Source organism: Eptesicus fuscus, chromosome 12 (assembly GCF_027574615.1).
Source record: "Eptesicus fuscus isolate TK198812 chromosome 12, DD_ASM_mEF_20220401, whole genome shotgun sequence".
NCBI classification, from domain to species: domain Eukaryota; kingdom Metazoa; phylum Chordata; class Mammalia; order Chiroptera; family Vespertilionidae; genus Eptesicus; species Eptesicus fuscus.
In genome coordinates, this window is record NC_072484.1 from 35,463,509 (window position 1) to 35,481,723 (window position 18,215).

An 18,215-nucleotide genomic window follows, 5' to 3' on the forward strand; every position below is an offset into this window, starting at 1 on the left:
GGTCCTGAGCCGCGGGGACCCCAGAACGCCCCCTGGCCACTGGGAGCCTTGGTGGGCGGGAATGTTCCCGCCCCCAAACACTTGCAGCAGTCTGGGGTCTGGGACCTAAGTCACTCAGAGCCTGTAGGCCCGCGCTTAGGTCCTGAGTGGCAGGGGCCCAGAAGCCCCCTGGCCACTGGGAGCCTTGGTGGGCGGGAACATTCCCGTGTCGCCATAGCAACACGGGAATGTTCCCGCCCCCAAACACGTGCAGCAGTCTGGGGTCTGGGAAACATCCTTCAGACCCAAGCCTCTCAGATCGTGTAGGCCTGCGCTTAGGTCCTGAGCAGCCTGGGTCCCATAAACATCCTCCGGACTCAGGCGGATCGCTTAGGTCCTGAGCGGCAGGGGCCCCAGAACGCCTCCTGGCCACTGGGAGCCTTGGTGGGTGGGAACATTCCCGCCCCCAAACACTTGCAGCAGTCTGGGGTCTGGGACCTAAAGCTGCTCAGAGCCTGTAGGCTGGCGCTTAGGTCCTGAGTGGCAGGGGCCCCAGAACGGCCCCCTGGCCACTGGGAGCCTTGGCGGGGCGGGAACATTCCCGTGTCGCTATGTTCCCGCCCCCAAACACTTGCAGCAGTCTGGGGTCTGAAAAACATCCTTCAGACCCAAGCCTCTCAGATCCTGTAGGCCTGCGCTTAGGTCCTGAGCAGCCTGGGTCCCATAAACATCCTCGGGACCCAGGCCGATCAGAGCCTGTAGGCCTGCACTTAGGTCCTGAGGGGCAGGGTCCCAGAATGCCCCCTGGCCACTTGGAGCCTAAGGGTGCAGGCGCCAAGGGGCTGGGTCCCGCAAACATCCTCAGGACCCAGGCCAGTCTGAGCCTGTAGGCCCCTTGCTTAGGTCCTGAGTGGCAGGGTTCCCAGAACGCCCCCTGGCCACTTTGAGCCTATAGGTGCAGGAGCGAAAGAGCTGGGGGCGGGGCGGGGTGGAAACATCCCCTGTCACCATAGTGCCCCCAGCCGCTTGGGAATGCTCCAGCACCAAGAGGCAGTTTGGTTCCACGCCCCCAGCCTGGCGCACATGATGGGGGGCTGGCTGCTGGCCTCTGGGGTGTGTGGAGACCCTTGGGGGCCACCACTGCGTGCGGCCCAGGGGTCCCTGCATGCCCCCCAGCCTGGCGCCCATGGTCAGGGCTCATACAGGAGGCAACCAATCAAAGTGTCCCTCTCACATTGATGTTTCTCTCTGTCTCTCCCTCCCTAAAGAAAGTTGTCATTGTTTCTTGGTGAAGGGACTGGAGTCCGTGTTGATGAAAACACCTTCGTGGCTGTGGTGACTGGTAGTGGCTGCAGCAGTGGGGTGATGGGGCTGGTGCCTTCCCCTGATCAGCCCGGTTGCCTCCCACAAAGGAGAGTGGGGAGCGGGCCTAAGCCATCAGTAGGACATCCCCTGAGGGCACCCAGTATGTGAGAGGGGGCAGGTTGGGCTGAGGGACCCCCCAATCCCAGTGCACGAATATCGTGCACCAGGCCCCTAGTGATATAATATTTGTCTTTTTGTGTCTGGCTTATTTCACTTTCCATGTTCTTATCTATGATCTATGTTTTGCTTTTGAGATCCCCTCAACCTAAAATGCCACCTCTTGCCCTAACTGGTTTGGCTCAGTGGATAGAGCATCGGCCCGCAGACTGAAGGGTCCCAGGTTCGATTCCGGTCAAGGGCATGTACCTTGGTTGCGGGCACATCCCCGGTGGGGAGTGTGTAGGAGGCAGCTGATCGATGTTTCTCTCTCATCGATGCTTCTAACTCTCTATCACTCTCCCTTCCTCTCTGTAAAAACTCAATAAAATATATTTTTAAAAAAATAAAAATAAATAAAATGCCACCTCTTATCTGACAGAAATTCTCCTCACCCTTCATGGTGCATCTCAAATGTCACTTCTACCACAGAGCCACTCTTCTTTTTTTCTTTTTAAATCCTCACCCGAGGATATTTTTCCATTGATTTTTAGAGAGAGGGAAAGACAGAGAAATATCGATGTGAGAGAAACACATCGATTGGTTGCCTCCTACATGTGCCCTGACTAGGGCCCAGGCCATGGAGGAGCCTACAACGGAGGTACATGCCCTTAACCAGAATAAAACCCAGGACCCTTTGGTCTGCAGGCCAATGCTCTATCCACTAAGCCAAACCAGCTAGATGCCAGAGCCACTCTTTATCCAACAGCCCCCACCTCCCCGCCACCACCAAATCTGGATTTAGTCACACCTCCTTGTGCTTGCATAGTGCCTGCTGTTACCTTGGGCACATCACTTGTTTCACTGTCATCCATTACAGGCAATTGTACTTGACATCTGTTTTCCACTAGACTAAGTTTCCTGAAAGGTGCACACCATGTCCTATCCTTCTCTCCAATACCCAACAATCCTTATCACACAGTAGGTCCTCACTCAGAGTTTGCTGGTTCAAACTGAAAAGCTACTGATTCATTCCACCAGCCTGCAGATCATGAGAGCTAAGGGAGGCAGGGTGGAGGGGAAATCAAGGGTAGATTTGAAGCAGACAGCCTCCCTCCTCCCACTTAACTGGTGGTGGTACTCCCCACTGCTCTAAGAAATTAAACCAACCTCGCAAGGAAGACTCAGCAGACATGTTTGGAAACGGTGGTCAACTTAAAAGAACTGCAAGTAGTTTCAAGGTTCTCCCAGCTGCTATTAGTCAGGTATTGACCTTGGGATGTGGTCACAGGGATTATATATTTTATTTTGCCATCCACTCCCTCTAACACTCTGATACCTCTAACTATATGGGCAATAAAGAGTCTTTCATACAGCCTCTGAATATTATCTTTGAGCTCCTCTGGGAACAGCCTAGCCTCTCAATCCTCCCACTTTTCCAGTGAGTAATTCCACAGTGCCACCTCTGCAGTCCCTCTTGAAAAAGTAGTTTTTCTCTCATTATATCCAGCTTCCCTCCCTGAAGCTTTTCCTAACCTTCACCATTCAGACAGAAGGTAATTTGCCTTCTCAGCTGCCTGATTTAAAAGACATGGTATATTTCAAAGAAACAGGTAGAACTAGTAAAGTTTTTGATAGTTGTGGCTTCCTCTGTGATCCCATAAGCACTACATACTCAGATTTATTATAGAACTTAGCCATTAATTTACAACTGACCACTGTACATGTCTTATCTCCCTCACTAGACTGTGAGCTTCTTAGAACTATTGCTAGCTTCCAACAAACTTCCTAGGACAGTGTGCATGCAATAAACTACCAGCTTAAAAAAATAATAACATAAAATGAACTGCTACCTTAGGTCCCTTAGCCAATCTCAGTGACTGAGCTCAGAAGAAGAAATATTTCAGAGGTGATCAAAACCAAAAAGTCTTTATATAGTAGTCAGTTCTGTGATGCAAAGCTCAGCTGAAGGGAGTCTCAAACAAGGGTCCTTTTGACAGGGCAACCATTCCCCACGTTCCTCAGATACTCACTATGGTCAAAGTAGTAAACTTAGTTCTCCAGAATTTACTTTCCCAAGACCTGGCAGTTCAATAAATACATTCCCCAGCCCCCACTTCAATGTCTCTCCTATATCCTTCTGACCTTTAATACTGTGTAACATTAGATGAAAAATTAATTTTTTTTGGCTACTTATTTTGCAGCTGAAGAAAAAATATACTGTTTAAGGTGTTAAATATTTTTACATGCAACAAACCTGGCATGAATCTAACCTGTATGCACATTTTAGAGGTAGAGGCGTAAATGTCAGTGCTATAATTTGTTATAGGTTTCTGATGACCAGCAATGAAAATGACCACGGATTCTCACAATTCAAACCACTTTTACGTAAATGTGAACTTTCCTAAAACAGCCAAGGGAAAGAACTTTCCATCTAAGCTCATAGAGTCTCTTAGAGATACTGATAGAATTGTTCACTGGGTTAGATGTTCTTTGAGAAAATCCTACAAATATTAGCTTCTTTCTGGAACTATGCTTTGACCTTTAATAAAAATGTTCTTCAAGATACCAATTATTAAAATGAAAGAACAGTTTTTAATGTCTGAACAATTGCCATTTCATATAATCAGCCCTGGTGGAGGCTATAAGTTACAAATCAGCAGCATTTGAAGAAAACATACTTGGCAACTTCACTTAAATTGCTCACTTACCAGACATGAAGAAGAGTTATAAGAAACCATGAATTGAATGTATCGGGCATCTGACACCCTAGAAAATAACAATAAAGTATAAATATGTATGGTTCCAGCAGAGAAATATTGACTATATTTTAAATACTGGTAGGAATTTGTTCAACTAAAATATATGGCAGTTATAGTACTTTCTGATTACACTATCAGAGTAGGCCAGGGGAACCACAGGGCAAGACCACAAGTTGAAAGAGCATTGAATGTAGTGAGACAACCAGCCTTCTAGTCCCTGTTATCGCCTTGCAGTTCAGTCTTGGGCAAATCAATTCTCTTCTCAGAGCCTCAGTTTTCTCACTTTGTATAAGTGGCCTAAATGATTTTGATGGTTCCTTCCAACTTCCATGTAATTCTGCTATTTTCCCTTCCTGTTCTCAAATTCTTCTGGAAAACTAGGCAGACAACACCTTGTCTATTCCACTTAAGCATAGGCTTTTTTCACTTGAGCCCCACTGAGAAGTCTTAAGTTCTTCTAGTCTCCTTTCCTTAAGGGTGACCCAGTATGATTCACCTAAAATAAATAATCAGGAGAAAGAAATGGGATCTAGGAAGCTGTAGCTGAATAAGAAATCAGACCATTTCTAACAAAAGGCTGTTCATCACCTCCAGGAATGATAAAACTTGGTAGGACTTCTCCTTGGTTTAAGATACCAAAAATCAGGTCAGTGCTCAGGCATCCAAGCCTCTCAATTTTCAGATCTCTAAGAAATGCCTCTGACTGGATGAGGGGGTCCCTCATTGAATGTACTCTCCTTATTACATGATGGGGAGAAAAGCTGAAGCAAGAGGATAAAGAAAAAAGAGAATCAGAGGACAGAATCTATCCTATGGAGCAATGACTCAAGAAATAAGTGGAATCTTCTGCCTTTCATGAAACAATGAAGTACACAATGTACTAGATAACCAATAGGAGTTATTAGAAGAGAAAACACAGAACAGGACCTCTGTGAGGTATACTAACACACCAATAATAATAAAAAGCTATAATTCATTGTGGGCTTACTGTGTGCCAGACATTAATAATAGGTATTTTACATTCATTGGCTCAATGAGTCCTCCCAACAATCCTATGAAGTAGATATTGATATTATCCCCATTTGATAGGTGAGAAAACAGACTCTTAGAGAGATCAGGACAATTGCCCAACGTCACAGCTATGAAATAAATGAGACATGTGGGATCAAATTCAGATCTGCCTGATGTCAGATACTGTGGTCTTAATTGTCAACTGTCTCTCTAATACTAATATCAGAAACTAACATTCACTAAGGGCCGATACTACATGCCAGGTCCACTTCTGGTCACATCAATATATTATCTCACTTAATCCTCATTTTATCCCTGAGGGGAGGCATTATAATCCTCATTCTAGAGATGAGGAAATGGGCTCAAAAAGGCTAAGTAACTTGCGGGCAGCCACAATATTAATGAGCTAGTGGCTGGGTTGGGGTTTAAGTCCAGGTCTGTCACAAAGTGACACCAAAATATTCTGGTGAGCTTATTGGGAGGTGCCCAGCAGCTGTCAAGTGGACTTCCTCCTGAAGCTCAGCAGGAGGGAGGTGAAGGCTGGCCTGGCTGGCCATACAGCTATTAAGACACAAGCCATCTGAGAGTGGGCCAACCACCCTCCACCTAGAACAAGAATAGCCATGAGAAACTCTCAAGCCCGGATCTGAAGTTGGGTCTTTTTTGGATGCTAGAACAAAACATTAAAAAGAAAAATTTTCTTGGAAGTCTGTCTTTCAATCTGGAAAATGAAATTTGGCTGCTTCTAAAGGACAATCTGTTCAATTGCTACCTCTAGATCAAAGCTTCTCAGCAGCCTCCAGGAGCCTTTCCAATTTTCTCAGAGAGGGAATCAGTTCTTGGGTTGGAAAGCACAGACAGACAGGCCAGCAGCTGGACGTGGGTCACAATTTTCCTTTCTGGGGGTCGGCTCAGGGCTGAGGATGGGAAAAGAGCTAGTATATGATTGACTCTCTGTATCCATTGGGGTCAAAACAGAAACCCACAGTGTAAAGCCCTAAAAAACAAGACCACTGAATATTTGACTGTGAATAACACAAAAACACAGCAGATTCTTTAGCTCAATGAAATGAGTTTAAAAACTTCAAAGTTAAAACCTGCTGTGGAGTCTTTTGCCATAATCACACTTGCTCCAATAAACACTCAGTGCATTATTTCTGAGATTAGTACTTTCTTCCTCGACACCAAACTGGAAAAAATTAAATAATTAATATAGTTGTTTTTTAATGCAGGCTCTGGGGTCAAACTGCTTGATTTAAAACCTTAACTACCTCTCAGTCACTATGTGACTCTGAGTCAAGTTACTTACTAGTAGCCTCTCAGTGCCTCAGTTTTCTTCTCTATAAAAATGGGGAGAACAGAGAACCTACCTTATAGGATTTTTGTGAGGATTAAATAAGGCCTGTAAAATGTTTAGCAAAATGATTATATTTAATAGATACTCAATACATATTCAGTATTGTTGGTTTTCAGTGAGTCATTTAAACATTAGAAGTTAAATTATCTTTGGAAAAACTCACTAATTTAAGACTGTGTCAAAAAAATGATGAACTTCAATCATTGACTCATTCATTAAAGAGTTTCTTCTGAAAGTATTATCTCTTAAGGCCTAACAACAAAACAGTCTGCAGACAGCAGTATGGAATTAAACACAAACTTTACTGATTGGCCACCTCTGATCCAAAGTGCTTTTCATAATAGAACTGATCTCAAAAAGACCAGTTAGCAAAGCACTGCCTGTTCACAGAAGGTATGATCATTTATGCACAACCGTGAGCTGCTAAGGTATCTCACCAGTCAGAATCCCCAATATCTAGCTCTCTGGATCAAGATCTTTGAATACTGTGGCTCTGAGATGACAGAGTCTACTTTGGCATTTTATGGGGGCCTGTCCAAGAGGCTGATATGCATATTGTTTACTTCAAGTACACTGCAGGTAAATAATTCATTCTTATACAATCTTCCTGAAATAGCACTGGCCTCACTTTTGTTGGAGTGAGGATTACACTGATAAGCTACCTGAGGCTCTCTATCCTTTTAAAAAATTACTAAACTCTCAGAACTTTAAAAAGTCAAGCCCTAAAATACCAAAAACCCAAGGGACCAATGGCCACTTGAAAGGTGTAATACACACACACACACACACACACACACACACACACACACACACTCTCTTCTTTGACCCCAAACCTGTCTGGCCTACTCTTTAGAATCTAACATGCAAAAAAAGTCAGTCTCATTATTTTATAGATATTCTTTATCTGCCTACAAATGGTATTTTCAGATTGGCTTTTTTATTATTATTACTCACTAGCCACAGTTTTTAATTTCTTCGGTTTGATTTTAAAATGTAATCTACCCAAAAATGACAAAGATGGAGCATAATACAAATGAATACTCTATGGTTCTAAAAAGCAATTCTCAAATTGAGTCTTAGAAAATCTGAAGTCAGAGTGGTGTCATTGAAAAATATACTGCCTCCCTAGTTAACTACTTCAATGGACAAAGTTAGGACAAAGCCCATTGAGATATACACACTTTAATATATATAAACAACAATTTACTATACTAACAGAACATCTCATAAGCAGTTCTTATATAAGTATAATAGAATATCAAAAGATTAGATAAATTACAATTTCTAATTTGCAGTTACATTCGATCACAAATAATGCGTATAGTGGGAAAACTCCTGCATTTTATTTTATTACTAGAGGCCCGGCGCACAAAATTGGTGCGCGGGTATGGTCCCTAGGCCTGTCCTGCGATCAGGGCCATCTTCCTCAGCTGCCCGCAGCTGGCCCCACCCCCCACCGCCACCCACCCGGTTCCCCATTCGCCACTGGGTGATCGTTGCCTGACGGCCGGGGGAAGGGACCGAGAGGTCGGCTGTTCCTGCCCGCTCGCTGACCCCGCCCCTGCTGCGGGTGGCCATCAGGCAATCGGAGCTTGCCAGCTGGGAAAGGGACCAAGAGGTGGTCAGTGCGCCTCATAGTGACTGGTCCAGTGGTCGTTCTGGTTGTTCTGCCGTTGGGGTCAATTTGCATATTACCCTTTTATTATATAGGATTACTAGAGGCCTGGTGCATGGATTCGTGCATAGGGGGAGGGGTCCCTCAGCCTGGTCTGTGCCCTCTAGCAATCTGGGACCCCTGGATGGGGTGTTGGGGTCTAAACCGGCAGTCAGACATCCCCCGAGGGATGTAGCAGGTGCCAAACGGCAGGCGGCCAGGGAGGAGCCCAAGCCAGGGCCAGGGCTGCACCACTCACGCTCATCCCAGCCCACTGCACCTGCCACCGCCACTTGGTAGCACTGCCACGGAGTTGGGAGAGGCTCCCAATGCCACGGCAGCTGCGCTCACCAGCCGTGAGCCCAGCTTCTGGCTGAGCAGCACTCCCCCTGTGGGAGCACACTGACCACCAGGGAGCAGCTCCTGGTGGCGCATCACAGCAACTGGTCAACTGGTTATTCCAGTCATAATGGTCGCTTAGGCTTTTATATTGAAAGATTTTTTTTAATACCAGGTTTTTAAAAATGTTTTTAAAATTGATTTCAGAGAGGAAGGGAGAGGGAAAGAGATAGAAACATCAATGATGAGAGAGAATCACCAATTGAATGCCTCCTGCATGCCCCCCACTGGGGACCAAGCCCACAACTCAGGCATGTGCCCCTAATCGGAATCAAACCCGGGACCCTTCAGTCCACAGGCTGATGCTCTATCCACTGAGCCAAACCATCCAGGGCCTGGATTTTAAACCAGATGACATAGGGTCAAGGCTTGACTATGCAACTTTGAGCAAATTACTTAGCCTCTTTAAGTTTCAACTGTTTCTGAAAACAAAACAAAAATGAACTTAAATATGTCTCATTATTCAATACTCTAATATTAACTCAAGAATTTTCAATAATGAGGACTGGCTAAGACAAAGATAACTAGCAAACATCATTTCAAAATAATTATAATAAATGTGAGTTATTTATTGAATCAAATATTAAATAGGTGTCTTAGAATGAGGTTTTAAAATCTGATGAAAAATACGTAAGCACATGGATTCAGGAAGCTACTTAAGAAAAATCCAGTTACTAATATTTAAGAAAAATCCAGTTACTAATATTATTAGTTTCTTCATCAGATAAAGAATTTTTTCCTTTCAGACTAATTTTTCCCAAAATGAGAAACTATTAAAGATTAAAAGAAGCAGGAAAGTTTACTTTCTTTACTATGAATAAATAAGAAATAGCCCTGGCCAGTATGGCTCATTTGGTTGGGTGTCATCCTGTGCACTAAGACAGCAGTCGCCAACCTTTCGGACCTCACGGACCACCAGTTGGCAACTGCTGCTCCAAAGGTTTCCTTAAACCAGCGGTCAACAACCTTTCGGAACTCATGGACCACCAGTTGGCAACTGCTACACTAAGAGGTTGCCAGTTCAATTTCCAGTCAAGGGTACATGTCCCAGTTACAGACTCCAACCCCAGTAGGGGTTTAGGGGTGTTGTAGGAAGCAGCCAACTGATGTTTCCTTCTTTCTCTCTCTCTCTCTACCCCCTCCTCCGTTCCCCTCTCTCTAAAAATCAGTAAACTATTCTTTTAAAAACTAATAAATGGAAGGTGGATACTAAATCAGGATGACAACTTATTATGATATTTTTAAATTTATAATATAAATAGTAAAAATAAACAAAACTTGCATTTGGTTTAAAAACACACACACACACACACACAAACAGCCCTAGCTGGTTTGGCTCAATGAATAGAGCTTCGGCCTATGGATTGGAGGGTCCCAGGTTCAATTCTGGTCAAGGGCACATGCCCGGGTTGTGGGCTCGATCCCCAGTAGGGAGCGTGCAGGAGGCAGCCAATCAATGACTCTCTCATCATTGATGTTTCTATCTCTCTCTTACTCTCCCTTCTTCTCTGAAATCAATAAAAATAAAAAATAAAAAATAATTAATTAATTAAATACAGCTAAAAAAAAACACACATACGAAAATGACTATTTAGTCAGGGGCACTGACTTCTTTCCCCTTGGATTGTCAAAAAAATGACACATGGTGTGAATGAATCAAAATTATACCCATCTTTTTTGTCAGATCAGCAAAAAATGTCTTTTGGTCTGCTGCAGAACTTTAGTAATTAGTTTATGTGTATCATGAGATGAAAAAGGTTAAAAATTGCTGTATTACTCAAATTTTTAGATTTTTTTCCCTACACAGTTAAAATGTTTTATTTATAGGGTTCTTCTGGTCTTTGTTTATTCTATTAAAAGGAAAAAATAGCAGCTTTTATTACACATGTTGTGAAGAAAAAATGATTTCATTAGTGACTTAAAAAAATCAATCCTATTAAGACACAATCATAAAAATAAAAAGTAGATTCGTTTTCCTTTTTAGAACTATCGAAAACAGTAACTTACTTAGAAAGAATTCCTCGAAGTCAGTTTTCTTCACACAGCTAGTATACATTCGTAGGGCTGCAATCTTAATCTTCTAGACAAAGAAAACAAAACCAAACTCATGACATGACCAAGTGGATGTTCTATTGCTCTTAGGCATAGGTCACAGATCCTTAAATTTCTTCAACTAGAAGGAAGGATGCAAACTTGTCTCTACATAATTTAATAGCTAAACAAACACAGATACTTATCTCTACTCTTAAAGCTACTCATTCATACAGACTTCACACAAGTTGCACATTTAGGACTTTAGCATGAAAATGTCAAAAAGGTTTTTCCAATATTTAAATAAAATCTCTCCTTTAAGTCAAGCCCATTTCACCACATGTAAGCCTCTAAACCACTGTACAGCATCAGCCACATTAGCTCTTTTTCATCTGAAATCCTTTATATAAAAATTACCCATTCTCCTGACCAAAATCAATTAAACAAACAAGTAAAAGCCATAATCCTTCGATCTTTCCTCAGAGGCACAACTACCTATTCCATGAGTGAGTTTTTTCCTTTGGAGGACAGGTCATTTTTTTCTGTATTTCCCTAGTTGATTAACAGAGACTGTGTTTATAAATAAGAGCTTCTAATGAATATAAAATATAGCAGGACTGACATTTTACTATTCTCCAAAGCATTAAGAATATACGTAAAATTTTGATCTTACTGGTGGTTTTAATCTATTCACTGAGATGTATACTTAAGATTTGTATATTTATTATATGTACATTATGCCTTAATGAAAATAAATCTAAAAATAAAAAAATAAGTTCTTTTAAGAATTGAATTGTAGGTCTGAAGATCAACTCAGTACTAACTAAACAGGTATTTCTCAGGTAGAGATTTTCAAAATATTTCCTTAAGGATACAACTAAATAAACTAGCACATCAACAAAAGGCTTATAGCAGCTAATTTACTTTTTTTTTTTTTTTTAAGAACTAGAGGCCCAGTGCATGAAATTCGTGCACAGATAGGGTACCTAGGCCTGGCTGGCAATCAAGGCCGATCAGGGCCTTCCAGCTCAGGCTGCCAGCTGCTGGCCGGGGCCTTCCTTTGTTCCACGCCACCCCCTGGTGGTCAGCACACGTCATAGCAAGCAATCGAACTTCCAGTCTCCCGGTCCAACTCCCGAGGGGACACTTTGCATATTAGCCTTTTATATATATAGAAGATAGTTAAAAGGGAGAAGAGAGAAACATCGATGTGAAAGCACAACATGGATTGGCTACCTCCTGCACGCCCCCTACCAGGGATCAAGCCCACAATTCGCGCATGTGACCTGACCGCATATCGAACCAGCAATCTTTTGGTGTGCATGGGATGGCACCCAACCAACTAAGTCATACCAGCCAGGGTAAAGCTTATTTATTCTTAATATGACAGAGGAAATTATAAACTCAAATATGTACAAACTAAAAAATATGCACAAATTGAGAATGACATAGCAACTAAAGAAAAACCAATTTATAATTTTAGTAGAGGTATGTTATTAAGGTTCAAAGTCACCAAGGATATATTATATATCCAATACTATGTAATCTTCATTTTCTCTATACTCTCTAGAATCAAAACAACAGTCTTTGATGGGCAGAAATACCCATAATAAATTAAGGAAGGATTATGTCTCTGATTAAGATTTTTTTAATTTGCTAATTTGAGGACTGTCATGATTTCAAGGTTTTTAGTCTAAAGCTCATATAAGGGAAAATGGAACACAACATTGTGGACGAAAGGGGCCACATGCTGACCTGACAAGCCCAGGGGAGGCCTGCATGGCAGTCTTGCAAACTCAGAGACCTAAAGTAACCAAAGGATGGTCTGAAATTAAACTTTAACTAAACGCAGTTAAGGTGGGCAGTTACAACGTAGGCCGGTATCTTCACAGACAAGGTCAACCTTTACCTTAAATGAGCCTATCTGTCTCTTTGCATCTATGATAACATACCCTTGAAATGTCTGGGTAACTTTTAACTTCCCTTTTTCTGGACCCCCTGGGGCACAACCAAATGTGGTGGGCGCCAGGACAGATACCATAAATTCCTTCATTATCATGTTAATTGTTCCTGCACCCACCTAAGTATGTGTCCATCATTTCACTTTTTATCCAATCCCAGGGGTTTTCCGAGCTTTGTTTTATCCCACCCCCCTAATCTATCACCAATGAATTTCATGTAACCCACCTATGTCCCTCCTTTGATTGCAATGTATAAATACAAATGCAACCCGCCATTCTCCTGAGCATTATCTCAATTCGTTGAGGTTCGGCTTCCTGGCATATGTCAACAGTTTGGCTCAAATAAACTCACAAAAGTTCTTTACAGGTTTCAATGGTGTTTTATGTTAACAACATGTTAACAAGCAGATAACGATATACCTATATAAGGAGTAAATCAGAATTGGAAGCCCACGATTAAACAAAGCCCGAGCAAATTAAAACTAAAAGCAAGCAGAAATAAAGATATAATAAAGAGGAAGAGCAGAAATCAACAAAATTGAAAACAGAAAAATAATATAGAAAGTCAAAGAAGCCAAAGCTGGTTCTTAAATATCAGTAAAACTGATAAAACTTTAGTCAGACTGATAAAGAAAATAAAAGAGAAGATACAAATTACCAACATCAGAAGTCAGAGGGGACATCACAAATCCTAAAGATATCCTATCTAATAAAAGAGTAATATGCAAATTAACCATCACTCTGCTACATCCACAAGCCACGCCCACCAGCCAATCAGGAGCGAGTATGCAAATTAACCTACCCAAGATGGCTGCGGCCACGGAGAGAGCAGGAGGGAGGCTTGGGTTTCCCCAGCAATGGAGGAAGCCAAGCTTTCCGCACACCCTGGCTGGCCCAGGCCTCCGCTTAAGGCTACAAAGTTTCAATTATCTTATCTAATAAAACAGTAATATGCAAATTGACCGCACCTTCGCTACACCCATAAGCCACGCCCACCAGCCACGGCCACTAGCCACGCCCACCAGCCCATCAGAAGCAAATATACACGTTAAGATGGTGGGGGAGAGGGAAGCACCCATGCCAGTGAGATCCAAGACATGATGGTGGACCGGGGCAGGCAGTTAACCCCGCGGGCTGCCCAGGTCCACGATCAGGGATCACGGACCAGGGCAGCTGCCTAACCAGGTCCATCACCAATTGCGGACGGGGCAGGCGGCGTGGGTTAAGGCCCGCAGCTGACTGCCCAGGACCGCCATCACCGATCCCGGACCGGGGCAGGCGGCTGCCCAGGTCTGCCATCACCGATCGCAGACCGGGGCAGGCGGCATGGGTTAAGGCCCGCAGCCGGCTGCCCAGGTCCGCCATCACCGATCACAGACCGGGGCCCAGAGCCGGCTGCCCAGGTCCGCCATCACCGATCGCAGACTGGGGCCCAGAGCCGGCTGCCCAGGTCCACCCTCACCGATCGCAGACCGGGGCCCAGAGCCGGCGGCCCAGGTCCGCCCTCACCGATTGCGGACCCGGGCTGGCGGCAGGCTGCCCCGGTCCGCCATCACCGATCGCGGACCGGGGCCCAGAGCCAGCTGCCCAGGTCCGCCATCACCGATCGCAGACCGGGGTCCAGAGCCGGCTGCCCAGGTCCGCCATCACCGATCGCGGACCGGGGCAGGCGGCTGCCCAGGTCCGCCATCACCGATCGCAGACCGGGGCCCAGAGCCGGCTGCCCAGGTCCGCCATCACCGATCGCAGACCGGGGCCCAGAGCCGGCTGCCCAGGTCCGCCCTCACCGATCGCGGACCCGGGCAGGCGGCGTGGGTTAAGGCCCGCAGCCGGCTGCCCAGGTCCGCCATCACCGATCGCGGACCCGGGCAGGCGGCGTGGGTTAAGGCCCGCAGCCGGCTGCGCAGGTCCGCCATCACCGATCGCAGGCCGGGGCCCAGAGCCGGCTGCCCAGGTCCGCCATCACCGATCGCAGACCGGGGCCCAGAGCCGGCTGCCCAGGTCCGCCCTCACCGATCACGGACCCGGGCAGGGGGCGTGGGTTAAGGCCCGCAGCCGGCTGCCCAGGTCCGCCATCACCGATCGCAGACCGGGGCAGGCGGCGTGGGTTAAGGCCCGCAGCCGGCTGCCCAGGTCCGCCATCACCGATCGCAGACCGGGGCAGGCGGCGTGGGTTAAAGCCCGCAGCCGGCTGCCCAGGTCCGCCATCACCGATCGCAGACCGGGGCCCAGAGCCGGCTGCCCAGGTCCGCCCTCACCGATCGCAGACCCGGGCAGGCGGCGTGGGTTAAGGCCGCAGCCGGCTGCCCAGGTCCGCCATCACCGATCGCAGACCGGGGCAGGCGGCGTGGGTTAAGGCCCGCAGCCGGCTGCCCAGGTCCGCCATCACCGATCGCAGACCGGGGCCCAGAGCCTGCTGCCCAGGTCCGCCATCACCGATCGCGGACCGTGGCAGGCGGCGAGGGTTAAGGCCTGCAGCCGGCTGCCCCGTCCGCCATCATCGATCGGACCCGGGCAGGCGTCGTGGGTTAAGGCCCGCAGCCGGCTGCCCAGGTCCGCCATCACCGATTGCAGACCGGGGCAGGCGGCGTCGGTTAAGGCCCGCAGCAGCCATCGCCAGTGGCAGCTGACTCAAAGCCCCTATCAGGGATCATGGACCAGGGCAGGCAGCGTGGGTTAATGCCTGCAGCAGGCTGCCCAGGTCCCTGATCACGGATCCAGGTGGCGTGGGTTAGCACCCACAGCCATCTGACCAGGTCCCCGATAGGGACTTGGAGCATAATGAAAAGAATAGTCAGCAAAAGCAGGAGACAAGGTTTCATAAGTTCTCCCCCAGGTCACCACTGTTCTCTTATACATTTTAATTATCCCAGACTTTGCATGATGGGATTTGATTTGAATTATGCCTGATAGAGATTACATGGCATGAATTGTAGGCTCATTCTTTCTTTTTGTGGTTGCCTGACTGAGAAAGGCCTTGGAATGAGAGAAGGCACTTTTATTTTCCTTTTTCATTCTTTAGAGGCTGAGGAATTACAGTTATATGAAGAACTTAGTGAGAGAATGAAAGTCTCATGCTGTATTTTTTTGTAAGTTTTATCATGTGGACTATCAAAAACTTGGTGGGATCCTTTTCAAGAGGTGTTACAAAAATTATGTTGGAATTAACATTCAAGAGTAAAAGGAGAGAAGTGAGTGGTGGGTAAATGAAAGAACTTTGTCCTAGAAACCAAATAGAAGCCACATAAACCTTCAGATTCTTACTCATTGTGCTTTGGAGGTATTAAAGGATAATTTTTTAAAAAGTTAAAATCATGACTTATAATCTGTATAGATAAAAGGCTAAGTGACCGACATTTGTCCATCCGTCCGACCAACTGGTACATATGACGCACTGGAAATATAAAAATAAACTTTGACTCGCACAGGTGCCATACATATAAAGCTCTCGCTGGCGCTAATTTGAATGTTGCATTTGGTGGGAAAGTTCTTTTCAGAGGGGATTTTTGTGTTGCCATGCTATACGATTGGCCATAGTACAAATAAGTTTTAAAGTACTGTAGTGTTTGGGGATGTTTCAGACAGTTGTCTCTTAAAACAAATATGAGATCAGAGGATTCTGCTTATAGTGAATGGTTAGTAAAACTTGGAGATGGCAAACTTGATAGCAGTTTTCATTTAGGAATGGATATTATTGAAATTCCCCATGAAATGATTTTTAATGGATCTATTATTTAAGCCATCTTTGGAAATAGTACATCTATAGATAATATTAAAAATATATCTAAACATGCAATTCTTTGTTCAAAAAATGAGCATGATCAAAAATTAAATGAAGAAATTTTGGATATACTTGATGGAGATTTTCACGCCTATTTGAGTGATGATTCCATTGACTCAACAGATGATGCTGAAAAGGAAAATTTTCCTATTGAATTTCTTAATGGAATTACTCCTTCTGGAATGCCGTGTCATAAATTAAAATTGAAAGTGGGTGCAATCACCTAGGCCCGGGTGAGCCCAAGTGGCCCTGGGTCTGGGAGAGGCCAAGCGTCCCTGGGTCCGGGTGAGACCATGTGTCCCTGGATCCGGGTGAGGCCTCGTGCACCTAGGCCCGGGTGAGCCCAAGTGGCCCTGGGTCTGGGAGAGGCCAAGCGTCCCTGGATCCGGGTGAGACCATGTGTCCCTGGATCCGGGTGAGGCCTCGTGCACCTAGGCCCGGGTGAGCCCAAGTGGCCCTGGGTCTGGGAGAGGCCAAGCGTCCCTGGATCCGGGTGAGACCATGTGTCCCTGGATCCGGGTGAGGCCTCTTGCACCTAGGCCCGGGTGAGCCCAAGTGGCCCTGGGTCTGGGAGAGGCCAAGCGTCCCTGGATCCGGGTGAGACCATGTGTCCCTGGATCCGGGTGAGGCCTCGTGCACCTAGGCCCGGGTGAGCCCAAGTGGCCCTGGGTCTGGGAGAGGCCAAGCGTCCCTGGGTCCGGGTGAGACCATGTGTCCCTGGATCCGGGTGAGGCCTCGTGCACCTAGGCCCGGGTGAGCCCAAGTGGCCCTGGGTCTGGGAGAGGCCAAGCGTCCCTGGGTCCGGGTGAGACCATGTGTCCCTGGATCCGGGTGAGGCCTCGTGCACCTAGGCCCGGGTGAGCCCAAGTGGCCCTGGGTCTGGGAGAGGCCAAGCATCCCTGGGTCCGGGTGAGACCATGTGTCCCTGGATCCGGGTGAGGCCTCGTGCACCTAGGCCCGGGTGAGCCCAAGTGGCCCTGGGTCTGGGAGAGGCCAAGCGTCCCTGGGTCCGGGTGCGACCATGTGTCCCTGGATCCGGATGAGGCCTTGTGCACCTAGGCCCGGGTGAGCCCAAGTGGCCCTGGGTCTGGGAGAGGCCAAGCGTCCCTGGGTCCGGGAGAGACCATGTGTCCCTGGATCCAGGTGAGGCCTTGTGCAACTAAGCCCGGGTGAGGCCACGTGCCCCTGGGTCTGGGAGAGGCCAAGCGTCCCTGGGTACGGGTGAAGCCAGATTCTGGGTCCGGGTGAGGCCGTGCGCCCCTGGATCCATCCGGGTGAGGCTGGGTCCCAGGCCCGGGTGAGACCACGCGCCCCTTGGGTATGGGTGAAGCCACGTGCCCCTTAGTCCGGGTGACGCCATGCCCCTGGGTTCGGCCGAGACCAAACCAGAGGGAGTCGGACCTCCATTACCACCATTTGTCCACATCCAGAGCTGAGGGGTCAGTGCTGACATGTACACATAAGGAACTACTGGACATTGAAATTGGGTCTCAAAAGAACTGTTGGTCCAGGGGGAAGCTCGCTACAGATTGATTCATTGCCTGTCAGCATAACTATTATTGCTCGTCTCACATTCAGTTCTTATTAGTATATATCTAGTGACATATGATCTCGCTCATCTAGGGGAAATGATGAACAACATAGACTGAGGAACAAGAACAGAACCAGAAGCAAGGAGGCATCGATCGGACCATCGGGCCTCAGAGGGAGGATAGGGGAGGGGCGGGGGAGGGTGGGGGGGAGAGGGAGAGTTCAACCAAAGGACCTGTATGCATGCATATAAGCCTATCCAACGGTTAAGTTCAACAGGGGATTGGGG

The 18,215-nt window shown here is 46.6% G+C and overlaps 1 protein-coding gene across 2 annotated transcripts in view; it reads right to left on the minus strand.

Annotated features, from left to right (window-relative positions):
* Positions 1 to 18,215, minus strand: part of LOC103293341 (ubiquinol-cytochrome-c reductase complex assembly factor 1) — a 127,716-nt gene that overhangs the window by 72,714 nt on the left and 36,787 nt on the right. For both annotated transcript variants that reach the window (XM_008149687.3, XM_028157865.2), the window contains 2 exons: positions 10,631 to 10,703; positions 4,152 to 4,209 (listed from right to left, as the gene is read on the minus strand). In XM_008149687.3, the coding sequence (XP_008147909.2) occupies positions 4,152 to 4,209; positions 10,631 to 10,703 (131 nt within the window). The remainder of the gene's footprint in view (positions 1 to 4,151; positions 4,210 to 10,630; positions 10,704 to 18,215) is intronic.